At 44.5% G+C, this 21,946-nt stretch overlaps 1 protein-coding gene across 2 annotated transcripts in view; it reads right to left on the reverse strand.

The window, feature by feature from the left end:
* LOC115106408 (rho GTPase-activating protein 22-like) overlaps window positions 1–21,946 on the reverse strand; it is a 43,794-nt gene that overhangs the window by 5,366 nt on the left and 16,482 nt on the right. Inside the window, exons 4-5 of one of the 2 annotated variants that reach the window (XM_029629114.2) lie at window positions 4,543–4,674; window positions 1,284–1,491 (exon numbers count right to left, since the gene is read on the reverse strand). In XM_029629114.2, coding sequence (XP_029484974.1) covers window positions 1,284–1,491; window positions 4,543–4,674 — 340 coding nt within the window. Of the gene's footprint in view, window positions 1–1,283; window positions 1,492–1,770; window positions 2,744–4,542; window positions 4,675–21,946 lie in introns of those variants that run through there. The other variant, XM_029629115.2, reaches the window with a different exon arrangement.

Consider the following 21,946-nt stretch of genomic DNA (forward strand, 5'->3'; position numbering starts at 1 on the left):
CTCACCAGCCTCTATACACTATCACAGTACAGGATGCGTACTCAGAGCAGGCACTGACCAGCTGTCTTCATTGACATTTACAACTCTCCCTGACTCAGTCTGTAATGCCTACATGTTTCAAATAGACCACCATAGTCCTTGTGCCCTAGAACGCCAAGGAAACCTGTCTAAATGACTACCGCCCCGTAGCACTCACATCTGTAGCCAGGAAATACTTTGAAAGGCTGGTCATGGCTCACATCAACACCATCATACCAGAAATCCTGGACCCACTCCAATTCACATACTGCCCAAACGGATCCACAGATGATGCAATCTCTATTGCACTTCACACTGCCCTCTCCCAACTGGACAAAAGGAACACCTACATGAGAATACTGTTCAGCGTTCAACACCATAGTGCCCTCCAAGCTCATCACTAAGCTAAAGACCCTGGGACTGAACACATCCCTTTGAACCTGGATCCTGGATTTCCTGATGGGCCGCCCCCAGGTGGTGAGGGTAGGCAGCAACACATCCGCCACACTGACCCCCAACACGGAGGCCCATCAAGGGTGTGTGCTTAGTCCCCTCCTGTACTGCCTGTTCACCTATGACTGCGTGGCCACACACGACTCCAACACGACGGTAATATGCCTGATCACCCACGACGATGGGTCGACTGTTCTCTCTGCAACCGCATTACAAGCAGTAACGGAGCGCCAAGTCTGGGACCAAAAGACTCCTGAACATTTTCTACCCCAAGCCATAAGACAGCTGAACAGCCATTAATCAAATGGCTACCCTTATTTTTGCACTGACTCTCTTGCACAGGCTCGATATACACTCACTGGAATCTAACCACAAACTCACCAATACTACACACACACACACACACACACACACACACACACACAAACTGCTACTATCTGTTTATTATCTATGTATAGTCACTTTACCCCTACTTACATGCACATACCTCCATTACCTCGACTGACCCGTACCCCTGCACATAGTACCCACTGTATGTAGCCTTGCTATTGTTATTTTATTGTGTTACTATTTTTCATTTCATTTATTTACCAAATGTTGTAACTTTTTTTAAGGGCTTGTAAGTAAGTATTTCACGCTAAGGTCCACCCACACCTGTTGTATTCAGCACATGTGACTTATAACATTTCATTTTATTTGACTTTCAATAATTGACCACTGCCACCATTACTGTGGCCCCCACTTCTACATCCAGCTGAACAAATAGCAAGTCAGCACTTTTTGCCATTCAATATCAGCGAATGCAGATCTACCTGTCAAACAGAGGCTTATCCCCACAGTCAAAGGCTTCCTGTAGATCCTTTACCAGGTTAGCCTGCCCTGGCATCCGAAAGAGGCCCTCCTCATCCAGACCTCGTTCCTTTATGAAGTCCACACACTGCTCCACCAGAAGAGGTGCCAGGCGGTGCCCAAATTTCTTCTCATACTGGACTGTGTCTTCTAAATGCTGGCCAAATATCCCTGCAGGCAAAAAACGTGGTTTACATACAGTATAGGGTTCTGTATTTCAGTATTTTATGATGGTTGTCATTCATTCAATTTAAAAAGTTTTAACATATTAAAATGACAAATCAATGGAAAGTTATCTTCAGGAATACCAATATGCAGTTGGTCAACATTCAGTAGTTGGATGAACAGTAAACACAAAATGCAAATTAAATAAAGGAGAAACGGAGAGGGAGGAAAAACAGTTCAGACAGTCTTCACATCTACATCGATCAATCGCGCACCGCATCTCACCTGATTGTGCGCAACGCCGCCTCTCAACACAGTCGCAACCACTAGACACTGACAGATCAGAGTAGTCGTAGTACGTCACCGAGCAAGTGCTACACAGCGTCAGAGCGTGCTTTTCATACACGCCAAAGCCACATTTACCAAGCAGCGACGGTCGAAGTAATTCAATCCAGTCTGGCTCGTGCACTCGAGATGACTGGTTTTCTAATAACACGTAATGACCGTAATGACACATCTATAGACGTTGGTAATAGCGCAGCGTCCGAGCAGAAGTGGGAAGAGGATGAGCAAGAGATAAAAGGTTTGGTGGCAGATAGTCAGCACAGAAACATTTAAATAACAGACGTGGAAGTGTCACGGGTTCTGCCAGCAGTATTCCTGTTAATGACAGTTCTATAAATTGGCAACAATTCTATTCTTGATGGAGAGCGAGAACTTGGAAAGCATTCCTGCAGCCATGTACATTTGAGACGATGGAAACGAAATACACTCCAGTGCAACAGGACATTCAGGGGCCAATACAAAACGTGTCAATAAGCCTCAAATACTGTACAGATGAAATCCTGCTGTTATCAGCAATCTCGTGTATATCCTCCTGATGTAAAATGGAAATGATAGCCAACCGTTTTCAGTTTAGGCCCTATTTACATGAATTAGACATGTCAGGCTAAAGAAGAGTGATCTTCGGCATTGCATGCTCCTTTTAAAATATAATGTATGAAGCCACAAGTACTGGCTGCAATACAGTGCCTCCCTTCCAGTTCCAGAGAGTTGGTTGGTTTAAAGTTTCAGCAATGATCACAGACATACTGTGATCCTCCTATTTATAACGTCCTTTTCGTAACATAATATCTGTACACCCAGCTGCCTCCACACAACCTAGCCTAGTTATATTTCTGGACACATGTCAAGGATAGTAGCATACAGTAGACTAGCCTCCAGTGCAACGTTAGCAACTGTACAAGGTGTAAAGACAGACTAGTAAGGAAATGAAGCTCTGGTAGGACCTTTTATTCTGTTCTGAACATACAGTGCATTCGGAATGTATTCAGACCCCTTGTCTTTTTCCACATTTGGTTAATTACAGCATTATTCTAAAATATATTACATAATGACAAAGACATTTTTGCAAATGTATTTAAAAAATATATTTAAAAAATATCACATTTACATAAGTATCCAGACTCTTTACTCTGTACTTTGTTGTGGCTCCTTTGGCAGTGATTACAACCTCGAGTCTTCTTGGGTATGACATTCAAAGCTTGGCACACAGATCCTCTCAAGCTCTGTCAGGTTGGATGGGGAGCATCTTTGCACAGCTATTTCCAGGTCTCTCCAGAGATGTTTGATCGGGTTCAAGTTCCTGCTCTGGCTGGGCTTCTCAAGGACATTCAGAGACTTGTCCAGAACCCACTCCTGCAATGTCTTGGCTGTTTGCTTAGGGTCGTTGTCCTGTTGGAAGGTGAACCTTCGCCCCCAGTCTCATGTCCTGAGAACTGGGGCGAAGGAGGTTTTCATCAAGGAACTCTCTGTACTTTGCTCTGTTCATCTTTCCCTCGATCCTGACTAGTCTCCCAAACCCTGCCGCTGAAAAACATCCCCACAGCATGATGCTGCCACCACCATGCTTCACTGTGATGCTTGGCATTCAGGACAGAGAGTTCAATCTTGGTTTCACCAGACCAGATAATCTTGTTTCTCATGGTCTGACAGTCCTTTAGGTGCCTTTTGGCAATCTCTAAGTGGGCTGTCATGTGCCTTTTACTGAGGAGTGGCTTCCGTCTGACCACTCTACCATAAAGGCCTGATTGGTGAAGTGCTGCAGAGATGGTTGTCCTTCTGGAAGGTTCCCCCATCTCCACATAGGAACTCTGGAGCTCTGTCAGAGTGACCATCGGGTTCTTGGTCACCTCCCTGAACAAGGCCCTTCTCCCCATGATTGCTCAGTTTGGCCGGGCGGCCAGCTCTAGGAAGAGTCTTGGTGGTTCCAAACTTCTTCCATTTAAGAATGATGGAAGCCACTGTGTTCTTGGGGACCTTCAATGCTACATACATTTTGTGTTACCCTTCCCCAGATCTGATCCTCGACACAATCCTGTCTCAGAGCTTTACGGACGATTCCTTCAACCTCATGGCTTGGTTTTTACTTTGACATGTACTGTCAACTGTGGGACCATATATAGACAGGTGTGTGCCTTTCCAAATCATAGCCAATCAACTGAATTTACCACAGGTGGACTCCAATATAGTGGTAGAAACATCTCAAGGATGATCAATGGAAACAGGATGCACCTGAACTCAATTTCGAGTCTCACAGCAAAGGGTCTGAATACTTATGTAAATAAGGTATTTCTGTTTAAAAAAAAAATTTTTTTGCTTTGTCGTTATGGGGGTATTGTGTGTGATTGACAAATATTTGTTATTTATTTAATCAATTTTAGAATAAGGCTGTAATGTAACAAAATGTGGAAAAAGTCAAGGGGTCTGAATACTTTTCAAATGCACAGTACGTCATAAAATGATCTTCTGTCTGTCAAACCACTGACCCCATAGAGCACTAGACAAAGACGTTTGAGTGGCATATACAAAGAGCATAATGTGAGCCCGTACCAGAATATGCTTTTACTGAGATTTAGAGTGCATTTTGTAATCATTCTGTCTAGTAATATAATTCTGGGCAAAGCAGTTTACCTCTAGCCCGGCTAAACCAGCCTGAACAAAGCAAAAACAACAGTGAAACCGAGCAAAATCATTTGGAATGCCAGGCTAGTTTACCTCCTCCAAAGGGTGCCCAGATGACCCGTCTTATGGCCTTGACCCAGTCATCCATGTCACTCTGAGAGTTGGCCATGAGCAGAAAGGCCTCATGACTGAGGGCAGCACGGTCCTTTTCTCCTCCTGGACCACCTGAGCGAGAAAGAGAGAGAACGAAAAAGAGCAAGAGAGAGAGATGAAGAGAGAGAAATGGAGAGAAAGAAAGAAAGAAAGAAAGAGGGATAGAGAGAGATGGAGAGAGCGAGAAAGAGGGAGATGGGGAGAGAGAGATGAGTGGAATTAGTCTTTGAAAAGTACATGTTTTTGCCAGACTCCAATCTTGGGGAAGACTGGACTGATGTTAAGGTTGATGAGTCCAGCAGCCACTTCAATATCCTCCCATGTTTTCCCCCATACCACAACTCTACAGGGGGAGATGGTGTCCTTCAAGATCCCACCCCTGTACTAGGCTACAGTATGAGATATTGTGACTGGTCAACAACCTCCGACTCCTCAAAAATCTAATTGTCTAAATTAAAATTCTGATTTGATTTTCAGCAAATCAAGCAAATTATCATCTGCCCTCATCTCAGACCTATCAGTAAATAACATTGTAACTGCCGTTAGTACCACTAGATGGTGGAGTTGATTTGTTTAGCATACAGTGACAGCTACAAACGTACCAGAATGACTGAAATACCGGTATAGACTACGTGTCTCAATTGATTGACCCTAATTGTCACATTTAAGTGATTAATCAGATATAATTATTTAGATGTCATTTTACTGTGGTCGTTATGTTATGGTATCTCTTGCCATGTTACTCAATCGCATTTAGCTTCGAGGAAGGTAAACCAAATAGAAAACAGAAGTGCCTCAAAGTTAAAGGCCTTTGTCACCTAGCTCAGCAAACTCACACCTTTATCACTGAGCAGACCAGTTGCTGTGTACTCATGTGACCCCTACACTTAGAAAAAAGGGTTCCAAAAGGGTTCTTCGGCTTTCCCCATAGGAGAACCCCTTTTGGTTCCATGTTGAACCCTGGGTGGAAAGGGTTTTTACCTGGAACCAAATGGGTTCTACCTGGAACCAAAAAGGGGTCCTCAAACGGTTATACTATGGGGACAGCCAAAGAACCATTTTAGGTTATAGATAGCACTTTTTGAAAGAGTGTAGATTTAGGGTTGTAATTCTAGTACCTAGCTGAAATTCTTTAGTCATCATTACTTTCATCATTATTACCACATGCAGTCATTTCATTCAGTCAGTACTTCATATACGGTACTTAATATCATGTTGATGAAGTACAGATGTCGGATCTTAATATGACCAATTTCGTCGCAGAAGAAAAATAATCCCGCACAGGAGGATTTGAATGAATATCGAAAATGTAGAATCGCTTTCAGCGGGCAGCTGGAAGTGGTGTTTGTAGGCTGCACAATGCAGTACAATACCTATGGTTTGCAAAACGCTGCAAAACAACCGACCTCATACCATCAAGTATTCTCATGGCTTGCTAAAGTATTGTGAAATGCCATAGCGCAGATTTCTGAGCAGCACACTTCAAAGCCAATCATTACAGGCTCGCGGCCAGTGCTGGTGCAATCATTTTTACACTTTGTATGACTGGAAACTAATGTTGGTGTAGCCTATTGTTATTGTTTAACCAATCCAAAAGCAGCTAGGTACATACTGCCTACCTGCCTCCAGAAGCACCTACCTTTAGTAGGTAGCACTTTTCCAGTAGGTTACTGCCACTTGCAACGAGTCAAAGGCCGCATCACGTGATAACGCATTTAAATTCCACCGAGCGCGAAACGTTTACAGTCACATTGTAGCCACTGTAGCAGTGTGAGCTAGTGATGGGCAATCCGGCTATTTTCAGTGAGCCGGCTCGTTCCGCTCAGGTCACCAAAAAGAGACGGCTCTTTTGGCTCCCAAACGGCTCTTAAAAAAAATGTTTTGTATTTTTTCAAATCAAACAGTTTGCGATTGTTTGACTATGATCGGTGTTAAAACAATTCTAATTAAATGATTAAATCATACTTAACCACAAATGTATTTAAAAATGCATTGGTCTGTTATGAAAAAAGAATGCTATTAAACATTTGCATTTAAAATATAACTTTTTAATGTTTATGAACAAAGTGCATATAAATGTAACAATTCAAAATGAATACAATCTGAACAACATAATAATAGAATATTGCACCATATCAAATAAAAATAAATAACAATGTGTAAAACTGCAGCATCCGACTTAATACATCAAAACTGTTCCCTATTTTCTCTCTCTTCTTTAGAGGGAACGTATGTGCCCACTATGCAAAGTCTCCCTGTTATGACTTTAGTAAGCCGTGGGTAGACAGAGGCCTTGTTCTTCCACCAGCTCCTCCAAATAGGATCGGACCTCCATTATGGCATCTGCTGAGGGATTCCTTTGTGCTGCATCCCCAGTTGCTCTCTCGTCAAACAGCATCCAAACAGCAGACGTTTGTGGCACTACTGCTGGTGCGTCTACTCCATCTGATCTCTCTTCTTCCTGTTGCCCTGGTGCCTGAGCCAGCTGACTGCTTGGGCTGTCCCTCCCTGCTGCTGAGGTTATTCTTTGAAGAGCCTCATCAATCGCTGTGGCATCACTGAAGGCTAACTTCTTAAACCTGGGGTCAAGTGCAGCAGTTTCTGATAGCACGTGATTATATTCCATTCCGTGGAATTTTCTGTCCATTGATAAACATAGGGTGTCCATGAACTCTGTCACATGTCCTGTGGTTACATTTGCTTCTCTCTGTGATTCGCTGCAGACCCTTACACGGGAGTATCATTTTTGAGGCTGTCACATAGCTGAGAAGAGTTGGGTGCACAGTTTGCATGTGCCGGTGTAGGTTGTGCGTAGAACCGGCTTATATGAGATTTTGTTTTGGCAAATTCTACACTGTGCTCTAACATTCTCTACATTATTCAAATGCATCTAAATGCTACTGTGCTTCCGACTAATTTTCCAGCTATTATTTTCACAGCTGTCCTTCCTCTCTCTCCTCGGCTGCTAAGTGTGTGACTAGTGTGAGCAACTAGTGCTAGCAATCTCGTCATCATCTAAAAGGGAAATATCTGACACAAATAAACAATTAACAGAATCCATCTCCTCACTACCTGTTAATGAATGAAGTTGACACCGACCAGAATAATTATCCTTTGGAATAGCGTCCTCCTCTAGCATATTGCTTGGTCTGCTGCTCCATCATAGTAAGCTTGCCTGCATGATATTATACAGGCTACAATTTTTTGAGATAGTAAAATATGTTATTTAGCTGACTGTTTAAGAATGATTAATAGCCAGAATAGTGGTTTCACTGTGAAGCTAATATTGCATTAGAGCTGATAATGTACTTCTCTAATGAGTAGGCTTGCATTGTAAGTAATTCATATAACTATCACACCCGTGCATATTATTAAATGACATTGATTTCCAAGATTTATATTAGTTGATAACTAATATTGAAAAGGTGATATGATGCATTCTAACTAGATAAGAAGGCCTAGTCTATTCCATCCTAATGTAAGCTAAATGCATTGTATACAAAACAAATACTGGCATGTGATAAAGGACAACATGTCCAAAATAATTATGTAAATGTATATCAAATAGAAATATATATTCAATTAAATGAATACAGAATTGTAATATGATTGATGCCTTTCTCTCCTTGCAGTGGATTAGACAGATGCAGTCACCAGATACTTTAGATGCCCAAGCCTCAAAACCAGAAACATGAGACATCAACAATTGTAATTTTAAATAAATGTTAACTTTTTTATTGGTTTTCCTGTATCAGTGCATGAGTCCTTAAAACACAGTCCATTGTACAAAATAAATAATTACCAAGTGAGGGATTTCAAGGAGATTAACCTCCAACAGTCATAAGCTTGTTCAGTACATAAGCTTGTTCAGCCACATTATTATTTTTTTTTAAATAGACAGGACCAGAGTTTACAGTTTTTTTTTGTTCCAGCCCTTCACTAACACCTAATTCAACTAATTGTGGTCGAAATTGAAGAATTGTTCAGTGCATTCCCCTGGGTCAGACATCATATCTGTATCTTAGAATGAGCTTCATAAATGACAATGTCCTAACAAATCTGCATGGTACACAATAACACGGATGAATCTATTTCTATCTAACATTGTGATGTAACACTCCTGAATATGATCCCGGGATATGGTGATTATCCTGGTGCCTGGGAAGTTCACAACAAGATATTTACATCTGCAGGGTGTCATGGTGGGATCCTTCATCCTGGAACAAGCAGAGACAAGGGGGGAGTAATTAACCTCACTGCTCAAATTTCAGTAACGTTACTGGTTCAAGTTGATGAAGCCACAACTACCTTTATTAATGTGCAATCGTTGTTAACAGTTTTGCATATGTTTTAGGCTTGGTCAAGTTATTTACAGTAAGAGTAGAATAACTTAGCTTCTAATTTTGAACTAGTAACACCAACCCCAATGGTGCAACACGATAGGGGAAGGGAATGTGGCAAGAAAACGTTAGCTAGGTAAACAGACACTGCATACAGCTAGCTAGCAAAACAGACTCGTCAACAAAACGCACAAATAACTTGGCTGGCTAGCAAGCCTGGACTGAACAATACACAATGAACAGATGTTGTTCAAATGTTTTACCTCCAAACGAGTCGGGCAGGACTGTTTTCTTCTGCCAAGCCAAGTCAATGGAGTGAAACGGGATCAGGTGCCCACTTTAGTTCCTGAAAATATTTAAAAAATATTTGCGACATGTCTTTAACTGGCTAGCAAGTTCACCGATTCATGACTTAAAAACGGTCTGATTCTTCACAATTGGCCCATTGCTGAATCTACGATTAGTTCGTTTAGTTGTTCATATCTAAACATACGATAAGCAGGATGAGATCGCCTGCTAGCTAGTTATCGCGTCCGCCCCATCTGGTCACACACTGGTTGAATCAACGTTTTTTCCACGTCACTTCATTACATTGAACATGGAATAGATGTTGAATTGACGTGTTAGCTCGCTAACTTGGCAACAAGCGGATAAACACCAGTGACTTCGAATTTTAATAAAACATTCATATGAAAGTAATTTGTTGATTTTAAAAAAACATAATTTTATGAATAAACAAACGTTATACTTACATTTCGCAAAATTATTTATTTTTCTTCTGGAAAATGCTATCCCAAGCTGGGACTTCTTGTCCGCCATTAATTCAGATGTTCTTTAAAATAACTTTCGCTGCGTCGCAAGGTGTTAAGGGTTTCTATTCTTTATTTGATTAGGCTCCCTATGCCTAACGTGTCTTCCGCATTTGTCAGAGAGGTGCAGGGGGCTGCCAAAATTGACATCCACGCCTCCGGCGAACAGTGGGTTTACTGCCTAGCTCAGATTTTTACCTTGTCAGCTCGGGGATTTGATCCAGCAACCTTCTGGCTACTGTCCCAATGCTCTAACCACTAGGCTACCTAACGCCAACGGCGAAAGCTAGTATTACTGGGGTCCGATATACAACGAAAAATACATTACAGACAAAATACTTTACAGTTTACATACATTTAAAAACACTTTCTGGGGGGAATGTGTGTGCATCTATCAGTTACACATAAACTCAGCAAAAAAAGAAACGTCCTCTCACTGTGTTTATTTTCAGCAAATGTGTAAATATTTGTATGAACACAACAAGATTCAACAACTGAGACATACACTGAACAAGTTCCACAGACACCTGACTAACAGAAATTGAATAACGTGTCACTGATCATGTGTCACTGATCAAATCAAAAGTAACAGTCAATATCTGGTGTGGCCACCAGCTGCATTAAGTACTGCAGTGCATCTCCTCCTCATGAACTGCACCAAATTTGCCAGTTCTTGCTGTGAGATGTTACCCCACTCTTCCACCAAGTTCCCGGACATTTCTGGGAGGAATGGCCCTAGCCCTCACCCTCTGATCCAACAGGTCCCAGACGTGCTCAATGGGATTGAGATCCGGGCTCTTCGCTGGCCATGCCAGAACACTGACATTCCTGTTTTGCAGGAAATCACCCACAGAACGAGCAGTATGACTGGTGGCATTGTCATGCTGGAGGGTCATGTCAGGATGAGCCTGCAAGATGGGTACCACATGAGGGAGGTTAATGTCTTCCCTGTAACGCACAGGGTTGAGATTGCCAGCAATGACAACAAGCTCAGTCCGATGATGCTGTGACACACTGCCCCAGACCATGACGGACACTCCAACTCCAAATTGATCCCTCTCCAGAGTACAGGCCTCGGTGTAACACTCATTCCTTCGACGATAAACGCGAATCCGACCATCACCCCTGGTGAGACAAAACCTCAACTCGTCAGTGAAGAGCACTTTTTGACCTTAATTGCCTACCGTCTGTAAGCTGTTAGTGTCTTAACGACCGATCCACGGTTGCATGTTCATTAATTGTTTATGGTTCATTGAACAAGCATGAGAAACAGTGTTTAAACCCTTTACAATAAAGATCTGTGAAGTTATTTGGATTTTTATGAATTATCTTTGAAAGACAGGGTTTTGGAAAAAGGACGTTTCTTTTTTTGCTGAGTTTGCATGTCAGTACAAACACACAACATGAAGGTCACATGTGGGAGAGATGTTGTGCCGTGAGTTGTTGCTTTATTTGTTTTTTCGACCCAGGTTTGCTGTTCACTTGCACTATATGAGATGGAAGGGAGTTCCATGCAATCTTGGCTCTGAATAATACTGCACGTGTCCTTGAATTTGTTCTGGACCTGTGGACTGTGAAAATACCCCTGATGTCTGGTGGGGTAAGTGTTACTGGCTGGCAGTGCTGTGTGTAAGTTGACTATGCAAAATGTTGTTTTCAGTAATATGGTGTCATAGCTCAGTTGAGTACTGAACACTGTTGCTTTAAGAATGTATCTGGCACGTTGTGCGTGAACAGAGGTGGTTTTCCAAGATGGCGTAGCAGTCGGACGTGTGTTTTGTCTTGTCCCGTCCTGTCTGGTGTAAATATAGTGTAAATATAGTTTTTCCTCGTTTTTTTTCTGTATATATTTCGTACATATTTTAATCTCACTTTCCAACTACAGGCTGAATATACTCTCCTGCAACCCGCATCACCCAATGTGGTACGGATCTGCTTTTTCTATACTTTAGAACCGGAACCCTCATCAGAAGCTAGCCAGCTAACTAGCTACTAGCTAGTAGCTAGCCACTGCTAGCGGTCTTCAAAGCTAACTAGGACACCAGCGCGACATCAACCCAGAGCATATCAGACTGCTTTTTCTCTACCACATCTCCGGATTCCTACCGCAAGCTCTGAACCTTTACACCGGATCATCGCAACTAGCTAGCTGCAATCCGAGTGGCTACTCCTGGCTAACGTCTCTGTCCTAGAGCAAGCACCAGTTAGCCTTGAGCTAGCCTCGAGCTAAGCCCATCTCCCGACTAGCCGAAGAGGTCCAACAATACCTATTTTGCCAATTGGCCTGGACCCTCTACTGCCGACACGGAGCCCCGCCGATCCATCACGACTGGTCCGCCGACATAATCGTCCGAGGTGGTTTCAACAGGCTTTTCCGTTGCGACATCGCCAAAGATCCATCTGCTGGCCAAGGCCCGCGAGCTTTCTGAATCGCTGTGTCTCCAGCTCACCTAGCATACTAGAGCACCTGTAGCATACTCCTGGGCTACAATTACCCGGGCCCACGACCGGTCTGTCGATGTCACCGCATGAAGAGGAATAAACAGACTCACCCCATCGCGACGTCCCCCAAAGGTTAACTCTCTAGCCCTCGCTATCTCCCTGCTTGCTAATTCGGCCTGCTAACGGCTAGCTTGTCAAGCTCCGGTCCGCTAACTGCTACCTTGTCTAGCCCGGGCCTACGAACTGTTAGCTTGTTAGCACAGGCCTGCTAACCGTCTGAACCACCACGTCCCAATCACTCTCTGAACCCATTTACTTTCTATCTCTTTTTGATTTTTAATTTGTTTATACCTTCCGGAAACCTGCCTCACCCAATGTGATACGGAATCGCTGTTACTTTTAATTTTAATTTTATTTTTATGACACACTCAAGAACCTCCAGACGCTAACCAGCTAACTAGCTACAAGCTATTTAGTCATTGTTAGTTTAAAATAAAAAAAACCTGGATAACACTCGCCAGCCCAGCTTCCCTGCCCATCCACCGCTGCCCCCTGGACACTGATCTCTTGGCTACATAGCTGACGCACGCTGGACTGTCCATTAATCACGGTACTCCATTCTGCTTGTTTGTTTTAACTGTCGGCCCCGTTGCCTAGTCAACGCCATTTTACCTGCTGTTTGTTGTGCTAGCTGATTAGCCTCGCCTACTGTTTTTAGCTAGCTTTCGAAATTCAACACCTGTGATTACTGTATGCCTCGCTGTATGTCTCTCTCAAATGTCAATATGCCTTGTATACTGTTGTTCAGGTTAGTTATCATTGTTTTACTTCACAATGGAGCCCCTAGATCCACTCTGCATACCCCTGTTACCTCCTTTGTCCCACCTCCCACACATGCGGTGACCTCACCCATTACAACCAGCATGTCCAGAGATACAACCTCTCTCATCATCATCCAGTGCCTGGGCTTACCTCCGCTGTACCCGCACCCCACCATACCCCTGTCTGCGCATTATGCCCTGAATATATTCTACCATGCCCAGAAACCTGCTCCTCTTATCCTCTGCCCCCAACGCTCTAGGCGACCAGTTTTGATAGCCTTTAGCCGCACCCTCATACTACTCCTTCTCTGTTCCGCGGGTGATGTGGAGGTAAACCCAGGCCCTGCATGTCCCCAGGTACCCTCATTTGTTGACTTCTGTGATCGAAAAGCCTTGGTTTTATGCATGTCAACATCAGAAGCCTCCTCCCTAAGTTTGTTTTACTCACTGCTTTAGCACACTCTGCTAACCCTGATGTCCTTGCCGTGTCTGAATCCTGGCTCAGGAAGGCCACCAAAAATTCAGAGATTTCCATACCCAACTATAACATCTTCCGTCAAGATAGAACTGCCAAAGGGGGCGGAGTTGCAGTCTACTGCAGAGATAGCCTGCAAAGTAATGTCATACTTTCCAGGTCCATACCCAAACAGTTCAAACTACTAATTTTGAAAATTACTCTCTCCAGAAATAAGTCTCTCACTGTTGCCGCCTGCTACCGACCACCCTCAGCTCCCAGCTGTGCCCTGGACACCATTTGTGAATTGATCGCCCCCCATCTAGTTTCAGAGTTTGTTCTGTTAGGTGACCTAAACTGGGATATGCTTAACACCCCGGCAGTCCTACAATGTAAGCTAGATGCCCTCAATCTCACTCAAATCATCAAGGAACCCACCAGGTACAACCCTAACTCTGTAAACAAGGGCACCCTCATAGACGTCATCCTGACCAACTGGCCCTCCAAATACACCTCTGCTGTCTTCAACCAGGATCTCAGCGATCACTGCCTCATTGCCTGTATCCGCCACGGAGCCGCAGTCAAACGACCACCCATCATCACTGTCAAACGCTCCCTAAAACACTTCTGTGAGCAGGCCTTTCTAATCGACCTGGCCCGGGTATCCTGGAAGGACATAGACCTCATCCCGTCAGTTGAGGATGCCTGGTCATTCTTTAAAAGTAACTTCCTCACCATTTTAGATAAGCATGCTCCGTTCAAAAAATGCAGAACCAAGAACAGATACAGCCCTTGGTTCACTCCAGACCTGACTGCCCTCGACCAGCACAAAAACATCCTGTGGCGGACTGCAATAGCATCGAATAGCCCCCGTGATATGCAACTGTTCAGGGATGTCAGGAACCGATACACGCAGTCAGTCAGGAAAGCTAAGGCCAGCTTCTTCAGGCAGAAGTTTGCATCCTGTAGCTCCAACTCCAAAAAGTTCTGGGACACTGTGAAGTCCATGGAGAACAAGAGCACCTCCTCCCAGCTGCCCACTGCACTGAGGCTAGGTAACACGGTCTCCACCGATAAATCCATGATTATCAAAAACTTCAATAAGCACTTCTCAACGGCTGGCCATGCCTTCCGCCTGGCTACTCCAACCTCGGCCAACAGCTCCGCCCCCCCCCGCAGCTCCTCGCCCAAGCCTCTCCAGGTTCTCCTTTACCCAAATCCAGATAGCAGATGTTCTGAAAGAGCTGCAAAACCTGGACCCGTACAAATCAGCTGGGCTTGACAATCTGGACCCTCTATTTCTGAAACTATCTGCCGCCATTGTCGCAACCCCTATTACCAGCCTGTTCAACCTCTCTTTCATATCGTCTGAGATCCCCAAGGATTGAAAGCTGCCGCAGTCATCCCCCTCTTCAAAGGGGGAGACACCCTGGACCCAAACTGCTATAGACCTATATCCATCCTGCCCTGCCTATCTAAGGTCTTGAAAGCCAAGTCAACAAACAGGTCACTGACCATCTCGAATCCCACCGTACCTTCTCCGCTGTGCAATCTGGTTTCCGAGCCGGTCACGGGTGCACCTCAGCCACACTCAAGGTACTAAACGATATCATAACCGCCATCGATAAAAGACAGTACTGTGCAGCCGTCTTCATCGACCTCGCCAAGGCTTTCGACTCTGTCAATCACCATATTCTTATCGGCAGACTCAATAGCCTCGGTTTTCGGATGACTGCCTTGCCTGGTTCACCAATTACTTTGCAGACAGAGTTCAGTGTGTCAAATCGGAGGGCATGCTGTCCGGTCCTCTGGCAGTCTCTATGGGGGTGCCACAGGGTTCAATTCTCGGGCCGACTCTTTTCTCTGTATATATCAATGATGTTGCTCTTGCTGCGGGCGATTCCCTGATCCACCTCTACGCAGACGACACCATTCTATATACTTTCGGCCCGTCATTGGACACTGTGCTATCTAACCTCCAAACGAGCTTCAATGCCATACAGCACTCCTTCCGTGGCCTCCAACTGCTCTTAAACGCGAGTAAAACCAAATGCATGCTTTTCAACCGATCGCTGCCTGCACCCGCATGCCCGACTAGCATCACCACCCTGGATGGTTCCGACCTTGAATATGTGGACATCTATAAGTACCTAGGTGTCTGGCTAGACTGCAAACTCTCCTTCCAGACTCACATCAAACATCTCCAATCGAAAATCAAATCAAGAGTCGGCTTTCTATTCCGCAACAAAGCCTCCTTCACTCACGCCGCCAAGCTTACCCTAGTAAAACTGACTATCCTACCGATCCTCGACTTCGGCGATGTCATCTACAAAATGGCTTCCAACACTCTACTCAGCAAACTGGATGCAGTCTATCACAGTGCCATCCGTTTTGTCACCAAAGCACCTTATACCACCCACCACTGCGACTTGTATGCTCTAGTCGGCTGGCCCTCGCTACATATTCGTCGCCAGACCCACTGGCTCCAGGTCATCTACAAGTCCATGCTAGGTAAAGCTCCGCCTTATCTCAGTTCACTGGTCACGATGGCAACACCCATCCGTAGCACGCGCTCCAGCAGGTGTATCTCACTGATCATCCCTAAAGCCAACACCTCATTTGGCCGCCTTTCATTCCAGTACTCTGCTGCCTGTGACTGGAACGAACTGCAAAAATCGCTGAAGTTTTATCTCCCTCACCAACTTCAAACATCAGCTATCTGAGCAGCTAACCGATCGCTGCAGCTGTACATAGTCTATTGGTAAATAGCCCACCCATTTTCACCTACCTCATTCCCATACTGTTTTTATACTGTTTTTTATTTATTTACTTTTCTGCTCTTTTGCACACCAATATCTCTACCTGTACATGACCATCTGATAATTTATCACTCCAGTGTTAATCTGCAAAATTGTATTATTCGCCTACCTCCTCATGCCTTTTGCACACATTGTATATAGACTGCCCATTTTTTTTTCTACTGTGTTATTGACTTGTTAATTGTTTACTCCATGTGTAACTCTGTGTTGTCTGTTCACACTGCTATGCTTTATCCTGGCCAGGTCGCAGTTGCAAATGAGAACTTGTTCTCAACTAGCCTACCTGGTTAAATAAAGGTGAAATAAATAAAAAATAAATAAAAAAAGATTGGATGAGTGAGTTTTTTACAAGTTGTTAACATTAAATAGTACCCGCAAAATCTACTCCGGGATGCTGGCCTTCTATGCAGAGTACCTCTGTCCAGTGTCGTTGTTCTTTTACCCATCTTAATCTTTTCTTTTTATTGGCCAGTCTGAGATATGGCTTTTTCTTTGCTACTCTGACTAGAATTCGCCTCTTCACTGTTGACGTTGAGACTGGTGTTTTGCGGGTACTGGCCTTCTTGTCATGTATTGTCATATTATGTCTTGTTCCTGTTCTTTCTCTTCACTCCGTCTCCCTCTGCTGGTCGTATTAGGTTACCTTCTCTTCCTCTCCTCCCCCCAGCTGTTCCTCATTTTCTCTAACTACCTCGTTCACCCTTTTCCCACCTGTTCCCTTTTTCCCTCTGATTAGATCTCTATTTCTCTCTCTGTTCCTGCTTCTTTCTTTGTCAGATTCTCGTTTGAGTTTCTCATGCCAGAACCAAACTATCATCTCGTTTGCTTCACCCTTGTCCCGTCCTGTCGGAGTTTGCCTGTTCTTCTGATGCTACGTGTGATCAGGTACCTCTGTCCGCTACGACCCGCGCCTACCCAGAGAGACCAGCAGTCTGTCGCCGCTAACCCAGCTATTCTCCTCTGCTGCTAAGAAGGGGACTCTAACCCAGCTATTCTCCTCTGCTGCTAAGAAGGGGACTCTTTTGTAATTATCAGAAGGACTTTTTGTTTCATTTGTCGCCCTCTCTGCGGGTTGTCTATTTTGCCATTATCTGCATCTGAAGAGGATCAATGTCTTCCCTGTGTTTTTACATTAAAGGACTCTGTTTTTGTTAAACCGCTTTTGGGTCCTCACTCAAGTGCATAACACTTCTTTAGACTAGTTGAATATCTGGAGTATCAGCATTTGAGGGTTTTGCGCTCTTCTGTGATGTGAGTAGTACACAGTGTTGTATGAGATCTTCAGTTTCTTGACAATTTCTCGCATGGAATAGCCTTCCTTTCTCAGAACAAGAATAGACTGATGAGTTTCAGAAGAAAGTTATTTGTTTCTAGTCATTTCAAACTGTAACCGAACCCACAAATTCTGATGCTCCAGACACTCAACTAGTCTAAAGAAGGCCAGTTGTATTGCTTCTTCAATCAGAACAACAGTTTTCAGCTGTGCTAACATAATTGCAAAAGGGTTTTCTAATGATCAATTAGCCTTTAAAATTATGAACTTGGATTAGCTAACACAACGTGCCATTGGAACACAGGAGTGATGGTTGCTGATAATGGGCCTCTGTACGCCTATGTGTATATATTCCATAACAAATCTGCCGTTTCCAGCTACAATAGTCATTTACAACATTAACCATGTCTACACTGTATTTCTGATCAATTTAATGTTATTTTAATGGACAAAAAATGGTGTTTTTTTTCTTAAAAAACAAGTGACCCCAAACTTTTGAACGGTAGTGTATATAGGATTGAATCAGAAAAAAAAGAGAAAACGAGAAGAGGGCCTAGAGAGCTGCTCTGCGGTACACCACATTTTACATGTTTGACATTAGAGAAGCTTCCATTTTTTTTTTACAACAGTTTGCTATGAGTTGGCAGCAAGCTTATAGGCCTGTTGTTAGAACCAATAAAGGCCACTTTACCACTCTTGCGTAGTGGAATGACTTTGGCTTCCCTCCAGGCCTGAGGACAAACACTTTCCTCTAGGCTCAGATTAAAGATATGACAGATAGGAGTGGCTATAGCAGCTACCATCCTCAGTAGCTTTCCATCTAAGTTGTCAGTGCCAGGACGTTTGTCATTATTGATCGATAACAATAATGCCTCCACCTCTCCCATACTAACTTTACAAAATTCAAACTTACAATGCTTTTCTTTCATAATGTTTTTTTTATGCACGAATACGATGGCTCACTGTTCGTTGTTGGAATTTCCTGCTTAAGTTTACCCACTTTGCCATTAAGTAATCATACATATTTCCCATATTTCCATTTAAAGTACTCCAAAGTTTTTTTTCATCATTCTTCATGTCATAGATCTTGGCTTCATAATACAGTTTCTTCTTCTATTTGTTGAGTTTAGTCACATAACTTCACGATTTGCAGTAAGCCCCACTCCTTTTGCCCCATCTCTTTCAACCATGGTTATCAATAATTGGAAGAAGCAATTTCATAAATTCATCAAGCGCAGAATCTGACATCATGGGAAAATCAAAGGAAGTTAAAGCTGGGTCGCAAATGTGTCTTCCAAATGGACAATGACCCCAAGCATACTTCCAAAGTTGTGGCAAAATGGCCTAAGGACAACAAAGTCAAGCTATTGGAGTGGCCATCACAAAGCCATGACCTCTATCCTATAGAACACTTGTGGGCAGAACTGAAAAAGCGTGTGCGAGCAAGGATGCCTACAATCCTGACTCAGTTACACCAGCTCTGTCAGGAGGAATGGGCCAAAATTCACCCAACTTATTGTGGGAAGCTTGTGGAAGGCTACCTGAAACGTTTGACCCAAGTTAAACAATTTAAAGGAAATGCTATGAAATACTAATTGAGTGTATGTAAACGTCTGACCACTGGGAATGTGATGAAAGAAATAAAGCTGAAAGAAATAATTCTCTCTACTATTATTCTGACATTTCACATTCTTAAAATAAAGTGGTGATCCTAATTGACCTAAGACAGGGAATATTTTTACTAGGATTAAATGTCAGAAATTGTGAAAAACGGAGTTAAAATGTATTTGGCTAAGGTGTATGTAAACTTCTGACTTCAACTGTATATCCTTGATTTGCTACTGCTGTATCATCAAATTAATTATCTAAGTGAGTCTCTGACATGGCCAATATATGGATGTTATCTATCTTCAGCAAGTTATTGATTTCATGAATGTAATGGTCTGGAGATAGAGGAGAGGACCAAAGCGCAGCGTGGTTAGTGTTCATCTTAATTTAATAATAATAAAAAAACTGAACACTTCAAATGACAAAACAACAAAAGTGACAACCGAAACAGTTCTATCTGGTGCAGACACACAAAGACTGAGAGGTAGCTCTGGACTGAGGGGCAGCTCTGGACTGAGGGGCAGCTCTGGACTGAGGGCAACTCCGGACTGAAGAACAGCTCCGGACTGAAAAGCAATTCCGGCTCTGGCGGCTCCTGGCTGGCTGATGGCTCTCGCGGCTCCTGGCTGGCTGGCGGCTCTGGCGGCTCAGGACAGACGGGCGGCTCTGGCGGCTCAGGACAGACGGGCGGCTTTGGCGGCTCAGGATAGACGGGCGACTCTGGCGGCTCAGGACAGACAGGCGGCTCTGGCGGCTCAGGACAGACGGGTGGCTCTGGCGGCTCAGGACAGACGGGCGGCTCCGGCGGCTCAGGACAGACGGGAGACTCTGGCGGCTCAGGACAGACGGGAGACTCTGGTGGCTCAGGACAGACGGGAGTCTCTGGCGGCTCAGGACAGACGGGAGACTCTGGCGGCTCAGGACAGACGATGCGCACTGTAGGCCTGGTGCGTGGTGCCGGCACTGGTGGTACCGGGCTGGGGACACACACCTCAGGGCGAGTGCGAGGAGCAGGAACAGGGAGTACTGGACCCTGAAGGCGCACTGGTGGCCTGGTGCCTGATGCCGGCACTGGTGGTACTGGGCCTAGGATACACACCTCAGGGTGAGTGCGAGGAGCAGGAACAGGGAGCACTGGGCTCTGGAGACGCACAGGAAGCCTGGTGCGGGGGGCTGCCACCGGAGGGCTGGTGCGTGGAGATGGCACCGGATAGACCGGACCGAGAAGGCGCACTGAGATCTGGAGCGACGAGCCTGCCCAACCTTACCTGGTTGAATGCTCCCTGTAGCCAGGCCAGTGCGGCGAGGTGGAATAGCCCGCACTGGGCTGTGCTGGTGAACCGGGGACACCATGCGTAAGGCTGGTGCCATGTATGCCAGCCTGAGGAGATGCACTGGAGACCAGATGCGTAGAGCCTGTTTCATGGCACCTGGCCCGGTACAACGCCCTCTCTCTCCACGATAAGCATGGGGAGTTGGCGCAGGTCTCCTACCTGCCTTAGCCACACTCCCTGTGTGCCTCCCCTCCAATACATTTTTGGGGCTGCCTCTCGGGCTTCCTTGCCAGCCGTGTTCCCTCAAAGCGCTGGCTCCCTTTAGCTGCTGCCTCCGCTCTCCTGGCTGCCTCCACCTGTTCCCATGGGAGGCGATCCCTTCCAGCCAGGATCTCCTCCCATGTGTAGCAACCCTTGCCATCTAGAATGTCCTCCCATGTCCATTCCTCCTTATCACGCTGCTCCTCATGCTGCTGCTCCTGCTGCTGCCTGTTACCAAGCTGCTTGGTCCTTTTTTGGTGGGTGGTTCTGTAACGGCAGATATCCTCCTCTTCATCTGAAGAGGATTAAGGATCGGACCAAGATGCGGCGTGGTAAGTGTTCATGACGATTTTAATAAGAAAAGCACTGAACACTATGAAATACAAAAACAATAAACGAATACGTGAAATAACCAAACCGAAACAGTACCGTGTGGCGACAAACACACACACACCGAAACAAACACCCACAAACCAACATTGAAACCCAGGCTACCTAAATATGGTTCTCAATCAGGGACAACGATAAACAGCTGCCTCTGATTGAGAACCATATCAGGCCAAACATAGAAATGGAAAAACATAGAAAATCATGCCCTGACCATACTAAATAAAGACAAAACAAAGGAAATAAAGGTCAGAATGTGACAATGAACCTTATTTATAGGGCTACACATATTAATATGGTGTAAGGGATTTCCTCCTCTTCTTCCGAAGAGGAGAGGCGAGAAGGATCGGAGGACCATAGTAAGTGTCCATGGTTCTTTTAATAAGAAATACTACACATGAATACGACTGAAATACAAAAACAATAAATGTGGAACGAACGAAACCCAAAACAGTACCATGTGGTGAAAAACACAGACACGGAAACAAACACCCACAAACAAACAGTGAAACCCAGGCTACCTAAGTATGATTCTCAATCAGAGACAACTACATAATGACACCTGCCTCTGATTGAGAACCATACTAGGCCGAAACATAGAAATCCCCAAATCATAGAAAAACAAACTGACTGCCCACCCCAACTCACGCCCTGACCATACTAAATAATGACAAAACAAAGGAAATGAAGGTCAGAACGTGACATATGGGCTATTTTCATCCCTTTCCTGGTCAGTTTATCAGAGATAGACATAATATGGAAAAGAACAAACAAACCAAAAAGGAAAGAAAAAACATTCAGCAGCCCAATAATCAGTTGGTCTGTGTAAGTGTGTGTGTGTGTGCTGCAGGGTTGA

The sequence above is a fragment of the Oncorhynchus nerka genome, linkage group LG23, assembly GCF_034236695.1.
Source record: "Oncorhynchus nerka isolate Pitt River linkage group LG23, Oner_Uvic_2.0, whole genome shotgun sequence".
NCBI lineage: Eukaryota > Metazoa > Chordata > Actinopteri > Salmoniformes > Salmonidae > Oncorhynchus > Oncorhynchus nerka.